Source organism: Etheostoma cragini, chromosome 2 (assembly GCF_013103735.1).
Source record: "Etheostoma cragini isolate CJK2018 chromosome 2, CSU_Ecrag_1.0, whole genome shotgun sequence".
NCBI lineage: Eukaryota > Metazoa > Chordata > Actinopteri > Perciformes > Percidae > Etheostoma > Etheostoma cragini.
In genome coordinates this window covers 13,721,178-13,736,971 of record NC_048408.1, presented here as the reverse complement: position 1 = coordinate 13,736,971, position 15,794 = coordinate 13,721,178, and the positions used below count along the sequence as shown (strand labels likewise).

The 15,794-nt window shown below is 38.5% G+C and overlaps 2 protein-coding genes across 3 annotated transcripts; both read right to left on the bottom strand.

Annotated features, from left to right (window-relative positions):
• Positions 1-545: 545 nt before the first annotated feature.
• Positions 546-5,279, bottom strand: cldnd1b (claudin domain containing 1b). 2 transcript variants are annotated; one of them, XM_034890336.1, is made up of 5 exons: positions 5,144-5,279; positions 4,254-4,820; positions 3,550-3,650; positions 2,837-2,974; positions 546-1,495 (listed from the first exon to the last, which is right to left on the bottom strand). In XM_034890336.1, the coding sequence occupies exons 2-5, from the start codon at positions 4,544-4,546 to the stop codon at positions 1,275-1,277; spliced, it is 753 nt and encodes a 250-aa protein (XP_034746227.1). In that variant the 5' UTR covers positions 4,547-4,820; positions 5,144-5,279; the 3' UTR covers positions 546-1,274. The 2 variants fall into 2 exon arrangements, with proteins under 2 accessions (XP_034746227.1, XP_034746235.1); XM_034890344.1 differs by having other exon boundaries at positions 3,550-3,648; positions 4,261-4,820.
• A 422-nt stretch (positions 5,280-5,701) lies between these two features.
• On the bottom strand, positions 5,702-15,523 carry glb1 (galactosidase, beta 1). Its single transcript, XM_034889793.1, has 18 exons — positions 15,298-15,523; positions 14,340-14,509; positions 13,390-13,540; positions 12,746-12,806; positions 10,621-10,715; positions 10,323-10,503; positions 10,031-10,089; positions 9,820-9,941; positions 9,529-9,569; positions 9,312-9,424; positions 9,061-9,135; positions 8,865-8,954; positions 8,637-8,750; positions 8,107-8,238; positions 7,604-7,837; positions 6,842-7,179; positions 6,630-6,638; positions 5,702-6,461 (listed from the first exon to the last, which is right to left on the bottom strand). Exons 1-16 carry the CDS (start codon positions 15,349-15,351, stop codon positions 6,916-6,918), a joined length of 1,956 nt encoding a protein of 651 aa, XP_034745684.1. The 5' UTR covers positions 15,352-15,523; the 3' UTR covers positions 5,702-6,461; positions 6,630-6,638; positions 6,842-6,915.
• Positions 15,524-15,794: the final 271 nt, after the last annotated feature.

Genomic DNA, 15,794 nt, shown 5'->3' with positions numbered 1-15,794 from the left:
CAAATTTATAGATACAGAAACAGGTACAGTGGGCTTCAAATGTATACCTAAACACAGTTCCAAAAGCCAGAGTGGATACACATTGTTACAGAAAAGAAAATCACAATTTCTATTCTGGTGCTGTGAAAATAGTTGTTTTGAACTAACAAAAAGTAACAAATTCATTAACTTTCCAGACTTAATGTCACAGTAAGTGTAAGGACATAGATTCATGAAGATTTTCACTTGCAAATAAAGATTTTGCAAAGACAACTGTCACTCTCTTTGACTCCGGAGTATTACCAACAAACATTTAAAAGCCTTAATTTGTTTCAACACTTGTATTTGGCTGTCATACCAGTCAGTTATGTAACCGATGAAACTGAGCTCTAAAGTACAGAGCCTACCGCCACAATTAGAAAACATTTAAAAAGGAGCTTAACAAATGTAAAATGGCAGTAGGATAATGGGGGCTGAAACATTAGAATTTAATTGTAACAAAGACATCACAGGTTTGCTTGAGTGGTCGTCAAATCAATTTTTTTTTTACCTTCAAATGAACCGTGTTAATAAATATTAGGTCTGTAAATACGAGGGACAGGGAGATTAGTGGTTACATTTAGTCAACACATACCACAGACTGAAATCAACAATTACCACAGATGACAGAAATGTCACCTTAAAAAGGCATGCACAGGAAAGGCTCAATAGTTAAGATTATGCAAAAATAAACCATGACATTTTTTTTTTCTATAATAATAAGCCTATAATAATTAGGCTATTGTAATATTTTCCATGCACTACTTTAGAAAGCTACCCTGACTTACATGACTGCATGTCTGAAACCTTTGTGCAAGTTTATAATCTATAACTGATTTAAGGGCAATGTGGTGAGCAGCTATGGAATCAATGGCAACAGAAAAGAAGGCATTTATTTATGGCACACACACACAAAACAGTTAACACAACAAATGATCCACAATATGTGGGTATTAAAATACATTAAAGAACATGCTTTGGGTAAGATACACGTTAGAGACGCTATAAAATAAATGGTTACCCAAAATAACCCAAAGGTTTTAAACCCCTGATTATGAGCACTAATGATGATTAGCTGGTAAATGGTTTGTGGTTTCATGTCATTGTTTTTTTTTTGTATTTAAAGATTGTTACAGAAGAAGTGGAAAGTTATAACAAATACAGTCCTTAACCAGAAACCTTTTTTTTTTTTTTTGAATTTTTAGATTAGAAAATCCTCAGGCTGTTTTAAGGGAAGTGGTTGTATAAGTCTCTCTCTAGGCTACCCTGTAAGCAGTCATGCGGGTATAGTTTTTGCGGTGACTCCTGGCCGCCCAAAGGAACAAAGCAGCTGCCATCATCTGCAGAGGAAAGGAGATGAGGGCGAGATAGAGGGACCAGCCCAACGAGCCCTCCACCCCTTGTGGTGGTGGCAAATACCGTTGGAGCAAATCCACACCGGCCAGGAAACAGCAGACCGTGCCCAGAGTGCAAAGACCTGATGAGTAAGAGATGTAAAAGATGAACACTACAAAACAGAAACATGTAAGCATCTCATTGTGTTCATAGAGGTGAGAAGGGCAGTAGGAAGAAAAGAAAACAGAATTTATATGTGTCCGCTGAAACTAAACTACAACACCGCCGCAGAATAGTGGCAAAGCCAATACAATCTAAACTGCAGCAGCTGGATCCTGGCTCCAAAGAAACTCCACTAGTATTCAATACACTGAGACAATCCCAATCACGGAAAGTACAATTATATTTTAATATTTGCCACAATTATGATTTTGTTTATACGGCGCAATATGGCAGAGCCATAAATAAAGAAATAAAGGCCACCCCTGCTACCGTCAGAAGAAATTGTTCTTACAGTTTTAGTACATCTAACGTTACCTTTAGGTGAAATGGCACATACTACGCACATGCATTTAATGAGTGAGGCAATGGTTTAGACCCTTACCCAATAACTAAAATGAGAACACAGGACTTAGGATCTGTCTGATTAAGCTCAGATGATGATTGATGACATATGTTTGCTTTATTGCAATCAATCAAAGCAAAAGAAAAGATTTAAAGAGGTTTATGCATCTGAGAAAGTAAAACGGTTAAAGTAGTCACAATCAGGTGGGGATGTACGAGCAAGAACTCACCTAACAAGAAGAAGACCACAGGTCGCACCACCAGAACGATGTAAGCTATTAAGTTTGAGAATCACCAGCTGGACGCGTGTTAGGCACAAAAGGTGCTGGCGGCATATGGCATGCCATACAAATACCCACGACAATTGTTTGTCTTGAAGGTCACACACCAGCGTCATCATTGTCAGTGAGTCAGGACACTCCATTGTATATTTTTTCACATTTGTTCCACCAAACGGCACATCCCAGCTACCGTGCCTTGACTACGTTAGTGTGCGTGCTACTGGCATCGATTCACACATGTCAAATTATGCAACACTTTACGATGTAGTGTGTGATACCATACAAAATACAAAATAATCTGCATTGAGTTGCATTTAGTATTATGTTGGAGAATTATAGGTAGGACATGTATTTTAATGTGAGTAGATTTTTTCAATTACTGTTGAAAGAAGAGCACAGCAGCAGCTCTGTCCTTGTCTGCTCGTCTAAAACAGACTGTGGTAAGTTCACCATGTCAAAAGGATATTATACATTTGTTTGCTGGACTAACAGGAGTCACTTGCTACAGTACTCTCCACCACCACTGACAACCCCCAAACTTAAAAATCCCAATGTCCCTTTTGAAAATCACAGATGGTGCGCCAATTTGTTCCATAATCCACGGCAGGAATTGGGGAACATGCATGCATTTCTCTCACCTGCGAGTAGATGGAGCACCCCCACACCCAAGGTGGGGGTGAAGCTGCGGCACAGGCAGGCACAGACCCCAACAAGGCCACCAAGGAACACCAAAGCCAGAGACACCAAGGGTAGGAGAAACTGGCTCCTCCACAAGTCTGAAAACAGAGAACATTAACAAAAAAACTACATACATAAACATTATCTTATGTTCAAAGATGTCAGGTGCCCGTTAGGACAGTAATCAGAGAGAAAAAGTGCAAATCATCAAAAAGGTAATTGGGACATTGTGATCACATACAAATTACTTATTTATCTTTAGCTAGTAACATCAGGGATTTGCCAAGTTTCTGTTCTTGCGTACAAGCTATAACGCTTGTAAACGCTAAACGCTCTAAACGCTGGTAAAACTCCGCTAGACGTCTCACTAAATGGTTTGAAATTGGCAACGTCTTCCTCTTTAGTATTTAGGTTAGCTTTGCATCATTGCAACCATAACACACTGGCTTGTCATCAACCTCAGCTCCAACCTGTCATCAAAAATCATCACAACCTGTATTGCTAAACTCTAGGCTTCAAAACGGCAGTCCACAAACTAACTCTATGGCTAAACACCACGTCACAATAGTGGTCTGGTGAAATTATGTTAAAATGGAAGGAATGGCAGTATAAACAAAAATCTTAAACACAACCTTATGTAATCTCCAAACACAGGGAGAACAGGGAGACTCACATGTTCTCAGCAGATCCTCTTCGTTGTCACGGTATTTGTACTTTGGACTAAACTGCTGAGCAAGAGTGAAGCTCACACACTGCGTCTCCATCCTCGGATCTAATGTAAGAAGAGAGCAAAAATTCAACAGAGCGGTCATCATTCACCCATACACAGGCCGCTATGTAGGGTTGGGCAGCATGAGGACATACAGTACACCAAGAGACAATAGAAATGTGTAATTCCTCATCATTAATACTGAGCTACATATCCCCTTTATTATCAGGGGTTGTATTGCTGCAAATTGATGAGCTGTGTTTAAGTTTAAGGGTTAATGACAATATTGGACAAAGAGGTAGGTATGAAACGATTACAGGTTTTTTTTAACCATCACCCGCAAGTAGCTTTCAAAGTGAGACAAAACTTTTTTCCTGTACTGTTTTAAATCATCTGCTTAATCTGATGCTCTGGATATAACTTGTTCATTGCTTCCACCTTTGATTAATTAAAACATTCTAATCTAATCATTTTAATCACATTTGCCTATAATTTAGCCAGACATATTTCTCTTAAAAGTTGACTACAATTTAAAGTAAATCAATGCAAGCATACGTATTAGCCTGCCTCTAGAACATGAGCCTATAATGGGAGATCTACAGAACCTATTAGTGTGTGATTGAGGAAGAGTTTTGAAAGCTGTAGCGATGTAATATTCGGAAGAAGGGGCCATACCTGGCTCTTTGAACCAGTGGGACTGGCTGGGCACCAGTATACACCTCCACCACAGTCCCAGGGTGCCGTTCAGGCGGAACATGGTTTCACTGTAAGTCTTCTCATCAAACTCTCCTTTGATGAACTCCTCTCTGAGCTCGGAGGCGTTGCCCCCCTCCCTTTTGACTGGTGGACAGCTGTACTGGTACCAGTGCTGCGTTCCCACAGCAACAGAGAGATAGACTGTCGCCAGCAGGCTCAGCACCGAGCCGATGACCAAAGCTGTGGCATAGCGATTGTCCACCATGGTCTAGATGAAGAAAGCTTGATTTGAGCCTGTGTTTACCAGAAGGAACTGTTCTCTGATGCTAATTTAAAAAAAAAAAGTGAGAATGCAGTTTGGCATACACTGTGTGACGTCTAAAAATTATATTTCTGCTTGGTGTTTAGGCACCACGGCATGTCTGTTAACTATTGTCAGGTAGTATGCCTGTGTCAGAGTATCTCAACATGATACTCTATAGATTCATATTATTGTGCTGCATCTTGAGCAATGTCCCAAACACAGAGGCGTTCACAACCTGCCGAAGAAGCAAAGACACACAGGTTAATGTTTAGCTAGCTAATGTTTGGAGGGTCAAGTGCCGTATTATATCCTGTTTACCTAGCTAGTTGCTTAACCGAACTGTTATCTAATCTACAAATGGCAACAGTAAGGTGTTGTTAGCTTGTTAAGGACGTTGCAGCTAATTAATTGTTTCATACAGCTAATAACAAATGTACAACTAGGTTAGCATCTTACTAACTTTTGCTAGCTTGCTAAGGTACTTATCTAGTTACCGCCGGCTGCTTACGTATCGAGACATTCAACTTAACGTTAAAGATTTAATTGGTCGTTGTTTACCTCATCGATGGACAAAACCAGTCAATATTAACGCTAGCGTTGTTGTTTTTTTGCTCGTTGGATTTTAAGCAGGCCTCCACCCTCTTCTTCTACGTTGATGGGTTTTCTTCTTCATTTTGATTTTTGACGGTGGTTAGGCGCACTAGCGCCACCATGTGCTTTGGAGTGTGGACAAGATGCCATATACTCTTGAACATTGTTGAAAAGAAATTTTGAAAGAAGAAAGACAATCTGCCGGTACTACTTAAGTAGATCATTACTGTGTTTGTGATATAATTTTACAACAGTAAATTGTCCTGTTCAGCTCCTATCTTGATCAGTAATAGGGGTCCTTATCCAAACGCCTTTGTTTATATTTTGTTTTTCGAAAAAAAGTGTGGTCACACAAGGAAGGGGAACATTGGAGTAATATCAAGGTTCAGAATATAATGGGGAATCATTTTAAAGTTAATATAAGCTACATATAAGCAGTCCCACATTGTACATGTAGTTGGATGATAATACATTTAGTATTTCCCAGATGTGTTTTTCACAAATAAAACAAAACACAGGCTGCTGTGATGTTTTGGCAGTGCTTTAATTGGCAGTATTGCCTTTGTGAAGAGACAAAAAAGGCTTTGAATAAAAATCGTATGCAGAATCCCTAGGTAAATATGCCCACAGTTGATATGATGGTTACATACAATATTTGGCTAAAAACACCATTCTTCACTTTTTTATAAAAAGACACATTCAATCAGTGTTGTGTCCCAAATTAACCATCATTCACAGTTTTTAAAATCAAGCATACATCGAGCTCACACAAGTGCTGATTTGAGTTTCTACATCAGCAAATTGAGTAGTGCAAATTGATTGACGTTGTGCAGCATTATTCTCACAATGATGTTGTGCAGCATTATTATCACAACAAATCATCTTTAGTAAAGAGTCTTCTGTGCCATGGGTGGATGACCAAATGGGCCACCAGGCCCAGGAACCCCTAAGCCAGAGCTGCTGTGTGAAGTCACTGTTATGAACTTTGCATTTCCTGTTGTATAGCCGACGGGCACAGTCATTAATGTTAATAACCGAGCCCAAAAAAGTCCTACTGAAAAACTAAAGGAACAGCCTAACACTTACTTTAAAGATGTCATAAGAAATAAGCCATCATAATATATTTTAAGTGAATGTTTATTCCCTTCAGTGTATCTATAGGACTTCATAGGTACTCCAAAAAGCAAGTGCAAAACAACAGCATTAAAAGTTCTGTCTTCTGGTCATAGATTTTATTTTTATTTTGTGCCTTTGGTTTTAAAATGGGGTGAATGTCTTAGTTAATTGGTTAGTTAGTTAGTTAGTTAGTTTTTTGGGGTGGCATTAGCTCAGTCCATAGGGAGTTGGGTTGGGAACCGGAGGGTCACTGGTTCAAGTCCCTGTGTGGACCAAAAAGTAGGGAGTGTGGATTGGTGGCTGGAGAGATGCCACTTCACCTCCTGGGCACTGCCAGGTGCTGTTGAGCAAGGCACCGTACCGCTCAGGGCGCTGGTTTGGCTGGCAGCCCCACTCACTCTCCATTAGTGCATGTATAGATCCTGAGCATGTGTGTGTGTGTAGTTCAGGACTGTGTGTGATTACTAACAAAGTGTGGACACAAAGTGTAAATTGTAATTTCCCCATTGGGGATCAATAAACAGATTTACATTAAAATTAAATTAATGTGCATTAATCGTGTGTATGTGCGCTGTAAATGCTGTTGAGGTACAGGTAAATTTAGTCATTGGCTTTTACTTGTGTCAGTTTACAGGGTCCCACTGTCTCATATCCTGCCTATGCTGGTGCTGTTTGTCGTTTGACTGGACTGTTGCATTCAGGATGGGCGTGGCAGTAAACTCAACACTACATGGCCCTGAGCTGCAGGGAGCCTCTTCCAGCTCCAGAACAGTCACATTGTTGGGTGCGGCTGTGCTGAGGATGTTGGCAGGAACAAAAAGAGTCACCTGCGGGCCTCGGGTTGGCCAGTAACGTCCTAAATTGAAGCCATTAATCCAAACTTGACCCTGAAAAGAAGAAAAAAAAGAACTGATTCATTATTAGTCTCCTTTATTTGCATTGTCTTGAAATACGTCTTTCATAAAATACAAAACCACAACCAACGCTTTAAAACCTTCTCAGATGAGATGCTCTGATTGTGGCCATGGTAGGGAATCTTGAAATGATCCAACAGCATGTATATTATTAGCTCTTTTGTTTTCACCACATTTAGAGTAGGGCTGCAGCTAAATATTATTTCTAATTATTCTTATTTGTTATTATCTAAAAATGGGAATGTAAATCGGGCTGATATTTTCAATTATGATCCATTGTGTTTTTACATCTAGTTAAACTCAAAACATGTGTATATACCTGTAATTTATTTTTTTGTGGTCTAAAATATTGAAAATGGATTTAGTTCTAAGTAAATGTCTTGTATGGGCAACATACCTTCCTCCATTTGGGCAGTTGGATGTAGGTGTCCTGGGGGAGGGCTGGGATGCCACCAGGAATGATGAAGCTTCCCTTGTAGAAGGCTGGAAGGGAGAGAGCAGCAGGCCGAGGTGGGGCTGATGGTTTCGTTTCACCGAGAATGCCCTGGCTTACCGCCTCGTCGATACTGAGGCTGTACATGGTCCAGCCGGTTAGCATATCTTTCCCCAGAGTCAAGTTGGACACTAGGCCCTGTGCAGCAAAGAAACCAGACAGAAAGAGCAGAGAATTTACACTGACATCCCGGCTTGTTGGAAATTGTAAAGTTTTATTTCACAATTTCTATTTAATTGAAATATATTTCTTTGAAATATTATTTGGTTGCAGTTAAATCTAATCTGTAAACTCAACTGTTTTTAGGCTTGTGGAACCTGACATTTGAAACCTAGTTAAGCCTTGGGACACCTGTAGCCTATGTCAAAGCACACAGTAACTTTAAAAGGAAGCTGGAAAAAAATAACCTTTAGGTCGTTGATGTCTTTTCCGTAGTTTATTCGGCCCATATTCTCCACCAGTATGTCCACCTGACTGCCGGCTTTCCCAGTCACTTTGACAGATATGGCTTGGTTCCTTTCAAAAATCCCCACAGCCACCTAGAGGAGAAATCAGCAATGTTGTATCAGAAATAAATCAGTTTGCTAACTTTGTTACCAGAAATATTTTTTATCTAAAAAACAACATTATACTAGTGTGGATACACTTCCAGAGTGGCAGTGCAGAGTAGCCATTCAAACTATCTTAAAATAAAAAAAAATATGAACAAATCTACAAAAAAAAAACGTAAGTTCTCTAATCTCACATGTTGTCTAAACACAGGCGGCTGTACAAGAATTGCTGCTAATCTAAAATTGGTACAATACTGACGGTGTTGAAGACATATTTAGTACCAATAAAAGTTTTTTTTGATTGCCAGCGTTATGTTCAGCTATCTGGGGATAAAGGCAACAAAGTGCATTGTGTGTAATATTTGATAAGAAACAATCAGACTCACCCCGTCCACTGACACATAGGCTCTGTCATGGACCCCGTTCAGAGGAGATGACAGAGGAGTTGGTGTGCTGCAGTTGACAGGCAGTGTAGTCCTGTAGAGCACATAACCAAAGGCCTACAGGACAAATAGGAAAGAGACACCTCATAAAGAAATCAATCATACAATTTTACAAAATATTGCTGATGAACATGAAAAACTTTTATTACATTTAATAGAAAAAAAGGATACCTGGTTCAGTTCAATGAAGGTCTGAGGATACATGCTTTTGACGGGACCAGAGAAAGACAGTGTTTCTAAGGCATCTGATATCGTCTGGAGCTGTGGCGGCAGAGGTTTGCTTTTTAGTACTTCATGATTTAAATCATGTGACAAAAAGACTTTTAATGGTGAGTTCATAGAAACACAGGGTTCACTGAGTACCTACCTTTTTCATTCCAACAGTCCCATATGCATACTTTGGAGTTGTGGGTGGTATTGGTCCCTCTGGTATCTTATGGTACTGTTTTGAAAGGATACACACGTTCTTTCAGATGACATATACTCCACTGTACATAAGTTTAAAAAATATGAATGTAATACTTGTGGTTGTTGCACATTAATAACGCCTTTACATTGGACACAGACAGCTGAAGACATTTAATAGCAAAACTAGAGGGCCAGCACTAGTGTTCTTACCATTTGAATCACCTCTCGAATAGCAAAGTACTTCTCTGTGAGGTCGCCTGCTTCCGTGAGGGGGGCGTCGTAGTCGTAGCTTGTGGGCTGTGAGCTGTATGGCGTGTTGGCACCTGAGATATCAGGAGGCAATCAGAGGGGGAGTTTCTTCTTAAGGCAATCAATTTTGCAACACATAAGAAGTGGTTCTGCTGCAAGTCTGTTGAAGTCCACTCACCATTCCAGTATCCAAAGTTAGTTCCTCCTATGAACATGTACCTGGGAAGAGCAAAATCAAACTAAAATGTAGACAAAATGAAGCACACGTAGATTCTAACAACTTTAAACTAGTTAGAAAGTTATTCCCTCTGTTCAAGAGAGAGTGTATCCTGCAGATGTACATTCTGTGACATACTAACCAACTAATTTGTTGTCACCATCAAACAAGTTGTTTACATTTCCAGCATCAGCTGATCAGCTTTCAGTGCATTACTAAATCTAAAGCTGTCATTGAAATCTGTAGACTCACAGGTTGACGTTTGCGCCCATGGCCAGCATCTCATTGAGGGACTTGGCCACTTTGGCAGATGATACGACAGAGTGACCTGTCCCCCAGTGGTCCAACCAGCCAGTGTAAAATTCAGAGTTCACCTGTTAACACAGGAGAAAACCCTATGAGCGTCTGAGAGAACATGAAGCGAGGTTCAAAAATCACAAACCGTATTGAGGGAAATACTTGCCAAAGGTCCATGAGGTTCAGCGTGTCTCTGTGCAGCAAAGGCAGCAGTTACATTTCCACCTAACAGCATCAAAACACAAAGATAAGCTCACATGCATTTGTGCAACTTCCTCATGACTTCTGACTAAGTCAATGTGAAGAAAAAACAGAAGCTGACTACTTATATTGCAACTACTGTGAAAGGTCATCTTATGTCTGATCACAAGTTGCCTCTACAATACATAACCAAACCTTTAACCAGCAATCAACATTTGCTTATATTACATTGCATTGACTAGACACCTGACACCTACCTGCCCCAAAGTCCACAGTGGCGTAGAGACCTTGTATTGAGCCACACTTGAGGTATTTGATCCCGGCGCCATCTGTGGTGAAAAGCACCACCTCCTTGCCCAGGTGAGACCTGAACAGTTTGCTCAGATGGCGCATGTAGTTGTAGTCACAGGCAAAATAACTTCCATATTCATTCTCCACCTACCATCACAAGCACAGCACAAGGTAGATGTTATTTTACTTACTGAATAAAGTACTGGAATGATATGTAATGCACAACAACAGACAAAGACCTGCAGAAATCAGTCCAGGACTCACCTGTACAGAGATGATAGGACCACCGTTCTGGTAGAGGTAAGGCTTCATCATCGGCAGTACCTTCCCCATCCACTTATCTACTGCTGCAATGTAGTCTGAAATACACAAAGTACAGTGTTGTATGTACTGCGGCATACAATCATGACTATATTTTATTATTACCTGCCCCCAAAGAGGTCATGGGTTTGGCTTGGTTTGTTTTGGGGTTTGTTAGTTTTATAAGTGTCCGCCTTTAATAATTTAATATGATGTGAAAAATACAATAATGTCATAAATAAAAATTCTATAATAATTTAATAGTATATGAATAATAATACTATAATATAAATAATACTATAATATAAATAATAACATGATATGATATAAATAATAACACTGATACTGAGTGTTCAGTTTATGGTGCAAATGTCTTTATAGCGTGCGCGTTGTAGTGTGTTTGTGTTGCAGTGTGTATTTGTGTTGTAGTGTTTGTATTTGTGTTGCAGGGTGTGTAGTTGTGTTGAAGAGTGTGTGTATATGTGTTGTAGTGTGTATGTCTGTTGTAGTGTGTGTATTTCTGTTGCAGGGTGTGTAGTTGTGTTGTGGAGAGTGTGTATTTGAGTTGTAGTGTGTGTATTTGAGTTGTAGTGTGTGTATTTGTGTTGCAGGGTGTGTAGTTGTGTGTGTATTTGTGTTGTAGTGTGTGTATTTGTGTTCCAGGGTGTGTAGTTGTGTTGTAGTGTGTGTTGTAGTGTGTATTTGTGTTGTAGTGTGTGTTGTAGTGTGTATATGTGTTGTAGTGTGTACATAACTCTCTACATACAAATGTATGTAGAGAGTTATGGAAAAAATATACTAGGATCCTTCCCACCCTGGAGGAGTTGGGGGTGTGGGTAAGCTACGTGAAGCGGTCAAAGAGTGTACAGGCGTGACTCCAACCATCCGTGTGGTTCAAATGTTGTTACATAGTAGTTCTGCCGCTATTTTAAACATATGACTCTTTTTTTTATTGCGTCATGCCTTCCCAGCCCTATTTAGAGAATTTAACACTCTGATTAAAGGTCACCTGTCTTTTGGATTTAATAATGTAACACAACATAAGTTATTTTTAAATGGGGTTAGTGTGCTAGATAAGAAATGTGATAATAAACATATTTGTCAGATCTTTTAATTTAGAAAAAGAATAACTCCTAGCGGGAAATTCTACTGGGGATCTTTAATTCCTGGTATTAACTGGAAAAGAGCTTGTTTGTTACCTAGTAAATACTGAATTACAAATAAAGTAAAGTAGGTTCAAATCAAAAATGCTTGATAAAATATACCCTGTAAATGTTATGTAGCCAAATATGCAAACATAAGTAGCGCTTGTTCCTTCTGTGGTGATAAGGATGAAACACTATCACACCTATATTTTGAATGTAAGAAAACTAAAACATTTCTTAGGGACTTAAATAGTCACCTTTTTGATTCACCTTACCTTACTTTGGCATAAAAAGATTCTCTTTTTTATTGTGATATGACTGATGATAGCACTTTAGAAAATATAGTTAATTTTTTATTTTGCAAGCTAATTTTTTATTCATAAACAGAAATGGCAGAAGGGAAAACCTTCCTTCCAGGTATTTACGTTAGAAATAGATTTGCTCCTTAAATCACTTTGATTCATTAAAATAAGCATAATGATCGGCGTATGTGTCTCCTCTACACAGTCTGGAAATCCTAAAAACAGTACCTGTTACCTCTTTGTGTTGTATGTGACTTAAGGCTGATACAGTTATACAGTTTTCATATCATATTAAATTATCAAGAGGTGGACACTTATAATTACATTTGTTTGTCTGTCAGCAGAATCACAGAAAAACAACTGGTCTGATGTTCATGAAATTCGATGGAAGGGTTTTTCATGAGCCAAGGCAGAACCCATTCAATTTTGGAGCAGATCACAATTATGGGGCAAAAACACAAATTATTTTTCTTTGTTTTTGTTAACATTGTGAGATAGGGTATTTTTTCTGCATTCATCTGGTGTCGGAATAATCTGAAAATAAGTTTCCAACTGGAAAAATTCACACTGCATTAACATTGTGAGGTAGGGTATGCCTTGCCGGAGGCTCACCTTTCTAGTTCATGTAGTTTTTCTTCTTACCTGAATCTGAGGACCGCAGCACAATGTCTTTCTTGTTGAGAAGCCAGGCAGGCAGCCCACCCTGAATACACACATAACAATGTAATGCAAGAAGGTTTTTTGGTGCAACTTTAAATGGAAGTTCAAGTTAATTCAAAGTCATACTGCATTACAATTCCATGTTTTGAGTAATCTCCCTTTGCAAACTTCAAAAGGTGGCTTTAAAAACATTTCTATTTGTGGCCTTCACAAACAACAATGATCATGGTTAAAATCCCGTCAGTTACAATAGATTCCAGTTCTCGTACTAGAAAACAAACACCAAGCTGCCATATAAACAGTATACAGTATATCTGGTGGAGATAAATATGACTAGTTTATATACTGCTGGTTGGTTCAGTCATTAAATGTATCACGTTTTATAATTTGATCAGATGGTTGTTGGTATAATCTTTATCTCCAAAGTAACAACTAACTATAGCTGTCAGATAACTGTGGTGTAAAAACAATATTTCCTGAAATGTATTGAAATAAAAAGCATAAAGTAGCATGAGATGAAAATACTCAAGAGTTTAATACGTTCTGCAATTCTTTCTTTGGAAATTCTCTGTGAAACTCTATCAAAAACTCAAAAATGTGTACCTTTACTGACAACCCGCACTCACCATGTCCCACTCTGCACATATGTAGGGTCCAGGCCGAAGGATCACCAGTAAACCAATGTCTTGGGCCAGCTTAAGGAAATATTCCACATCTCTATCTCCACCAAAATTGTACCGGCCTGGAGACTCCTCGTGGTAGTTCCAGGGAATGTACCTTCAACATAAAAAGTGTGAATATAATTCCAACACAAACACTCAAGTTATTTATGTAGGTTGTGGCTAGCTAATATACATATGATATCAGGAGAGTCCTCTCTCTATCAATATGCTTCACCGGAGGTCCTGGGTACATACTGTACATTTTACACAACTGCATTATTTATATAGTACACTATATTAGGGCTGCACGATATGAGGAAATATCTAATTTTTATTTTGACTGATATTGTGATTGCGATATGATTCAGGATAGTGGAGGAAATGATCATTATTGTATTATTATTCTCTTTTTTAATTGAAAATTTTACATTTTAAAAATTAAAATGATTATAGTGTGATTTTTGTGAGGATCTGTAAACAAAGATTTTTTCTTTCTTTAGTCTGTACAATGGGATTTGTAGGCCAGAACGTCTCTGCAGCGCCGCAATATTAAAATTCAAAAAAATCCTCTGTGATTTGGATGTTGCACTAGTCAATATTTTCCAATTTGGGTCAAATTGCAATTTAATTCTCTATACCGTAGACAATAAAGTCTCACTTACTGTATGTGTAGAATATTATACATACATTAAAAACCACTAATGAAACAAAACATATCAAAGATTTGCCATTTGTGAAATCTGAAATATCCAAGGTGACATCTTCAAATGTCTTTTGACTTGCAATAATCTTCCTTGATTAGTTTTTTTGTATTGAAGTCAATGGAAACAAGCACAGTCCCAAAAACAATCTGCAATTTAAACAACAAACCAATGTCGGACTAAAGCTTAAAGAGAGCGTTAAGGTACACCTACGTCTGGATGGCATTCAGGCCTGCCATGTACATCTTGAGCAGTCGATCCTTCCAGTAGACTCTGGGGATCCGGCTGTAATGGATGCTTCCTGATATGTAACGAAACTCTTGCCCATCTTTCCGAAAGCAGTCGTTCTGGTAATCCACGCTGAATGAACGAGGTGCTCCAAGCTGCAGGCCAACACATCATAATATGGCTCAAGAATGTTCATCATAAATGAGTTTATGTTTTTTTTACATGATGAGGTTAAAGTTTCATGTTTTTATAGTACAGTGGTGACTTGAGGAATGTGTCATTTACCCATGGTGACCTGTCCTTGACTGAACACTAAAGGTTGTAAATAACATACATTAAATATGTATTTAAATAGAGCATTTAAATATCTTGACTGCATTTAAAAAATATTTTCGTGTGGAAAGTGTTTTAGTAATATAGTAATATATAAGCCGGACAGACAGACAGACACACATACACACACACACAAACAATACTGACTTTATTTCTGGATTAAAAAACAACCATATTTGTTCTTCCCACAAAACTGATGTCCATGCTTTTTCAATATTATTTATGTGGTGAATATAACTTATATTATGGTTACTTACTTTAGCATTATTACTTTAATTACATAATTCAATTTAATTTTATAGTCACTTGCTTACACTGCAATATTGTTTTTTTTTTGTACTATGGTAACCGCACTTTACTTTACTTTACTTTACTTTACTTTACTTTACGTTACATCTGATCTAATCTATCAAAAAGCATTACTAACTCCCATTAAGATTGTTGTGTAGTGTATGTCTGTAATCAAATTGACAGCAAGTTCCAGTCCTGTTTTGAAAAATCAATCTCTTTTGATCAGTTTTAATGTTACTGGAATGAGGCTGCAGGTATAGATCCTTTAATACCAAGAATCGAGACTATGAAAACCTTTAAAAACTCAGAGGTGACTTACTGTGTGTCCAAACAGCAGCAGCAGCAGTATACTTCCAAATCTGAGCCGAGACATGATTAGTCCTCACACGAAGCGGGCTGTCCGGTTTAAGTGCAACATTAAATGAATGTACCTTTTCATGCAGCGTTTAGGTTACTTCAACCCATCCAGCTACACTTCTTACTTCCCTAATTACGCTGTGCTATTTAAAATGAGTGAGTTAGCACGAGTTGCGGAAGTAAAATCACGTGATGCTGTGATGTTGTGGTGGTGTAAAAACGCGTTGTAATCAGTAGATGGCAGCAGTGACACCTATGAGTTTATGAGGTGAAAGGATGTGATGCGTCCAAATGTGGGAGAACATCCGCATTAGCTCAATTCCCTAGAACATTCCTCATTCCAAATGAAATGAAATATATGAGATATGAAAATATGACATATAGATGCTACTCTTGTAGTAAAGTAGGCTATTACATACATTTTAAAGCAGATATTTCTCCAGTATGTTGTTTTTGTAA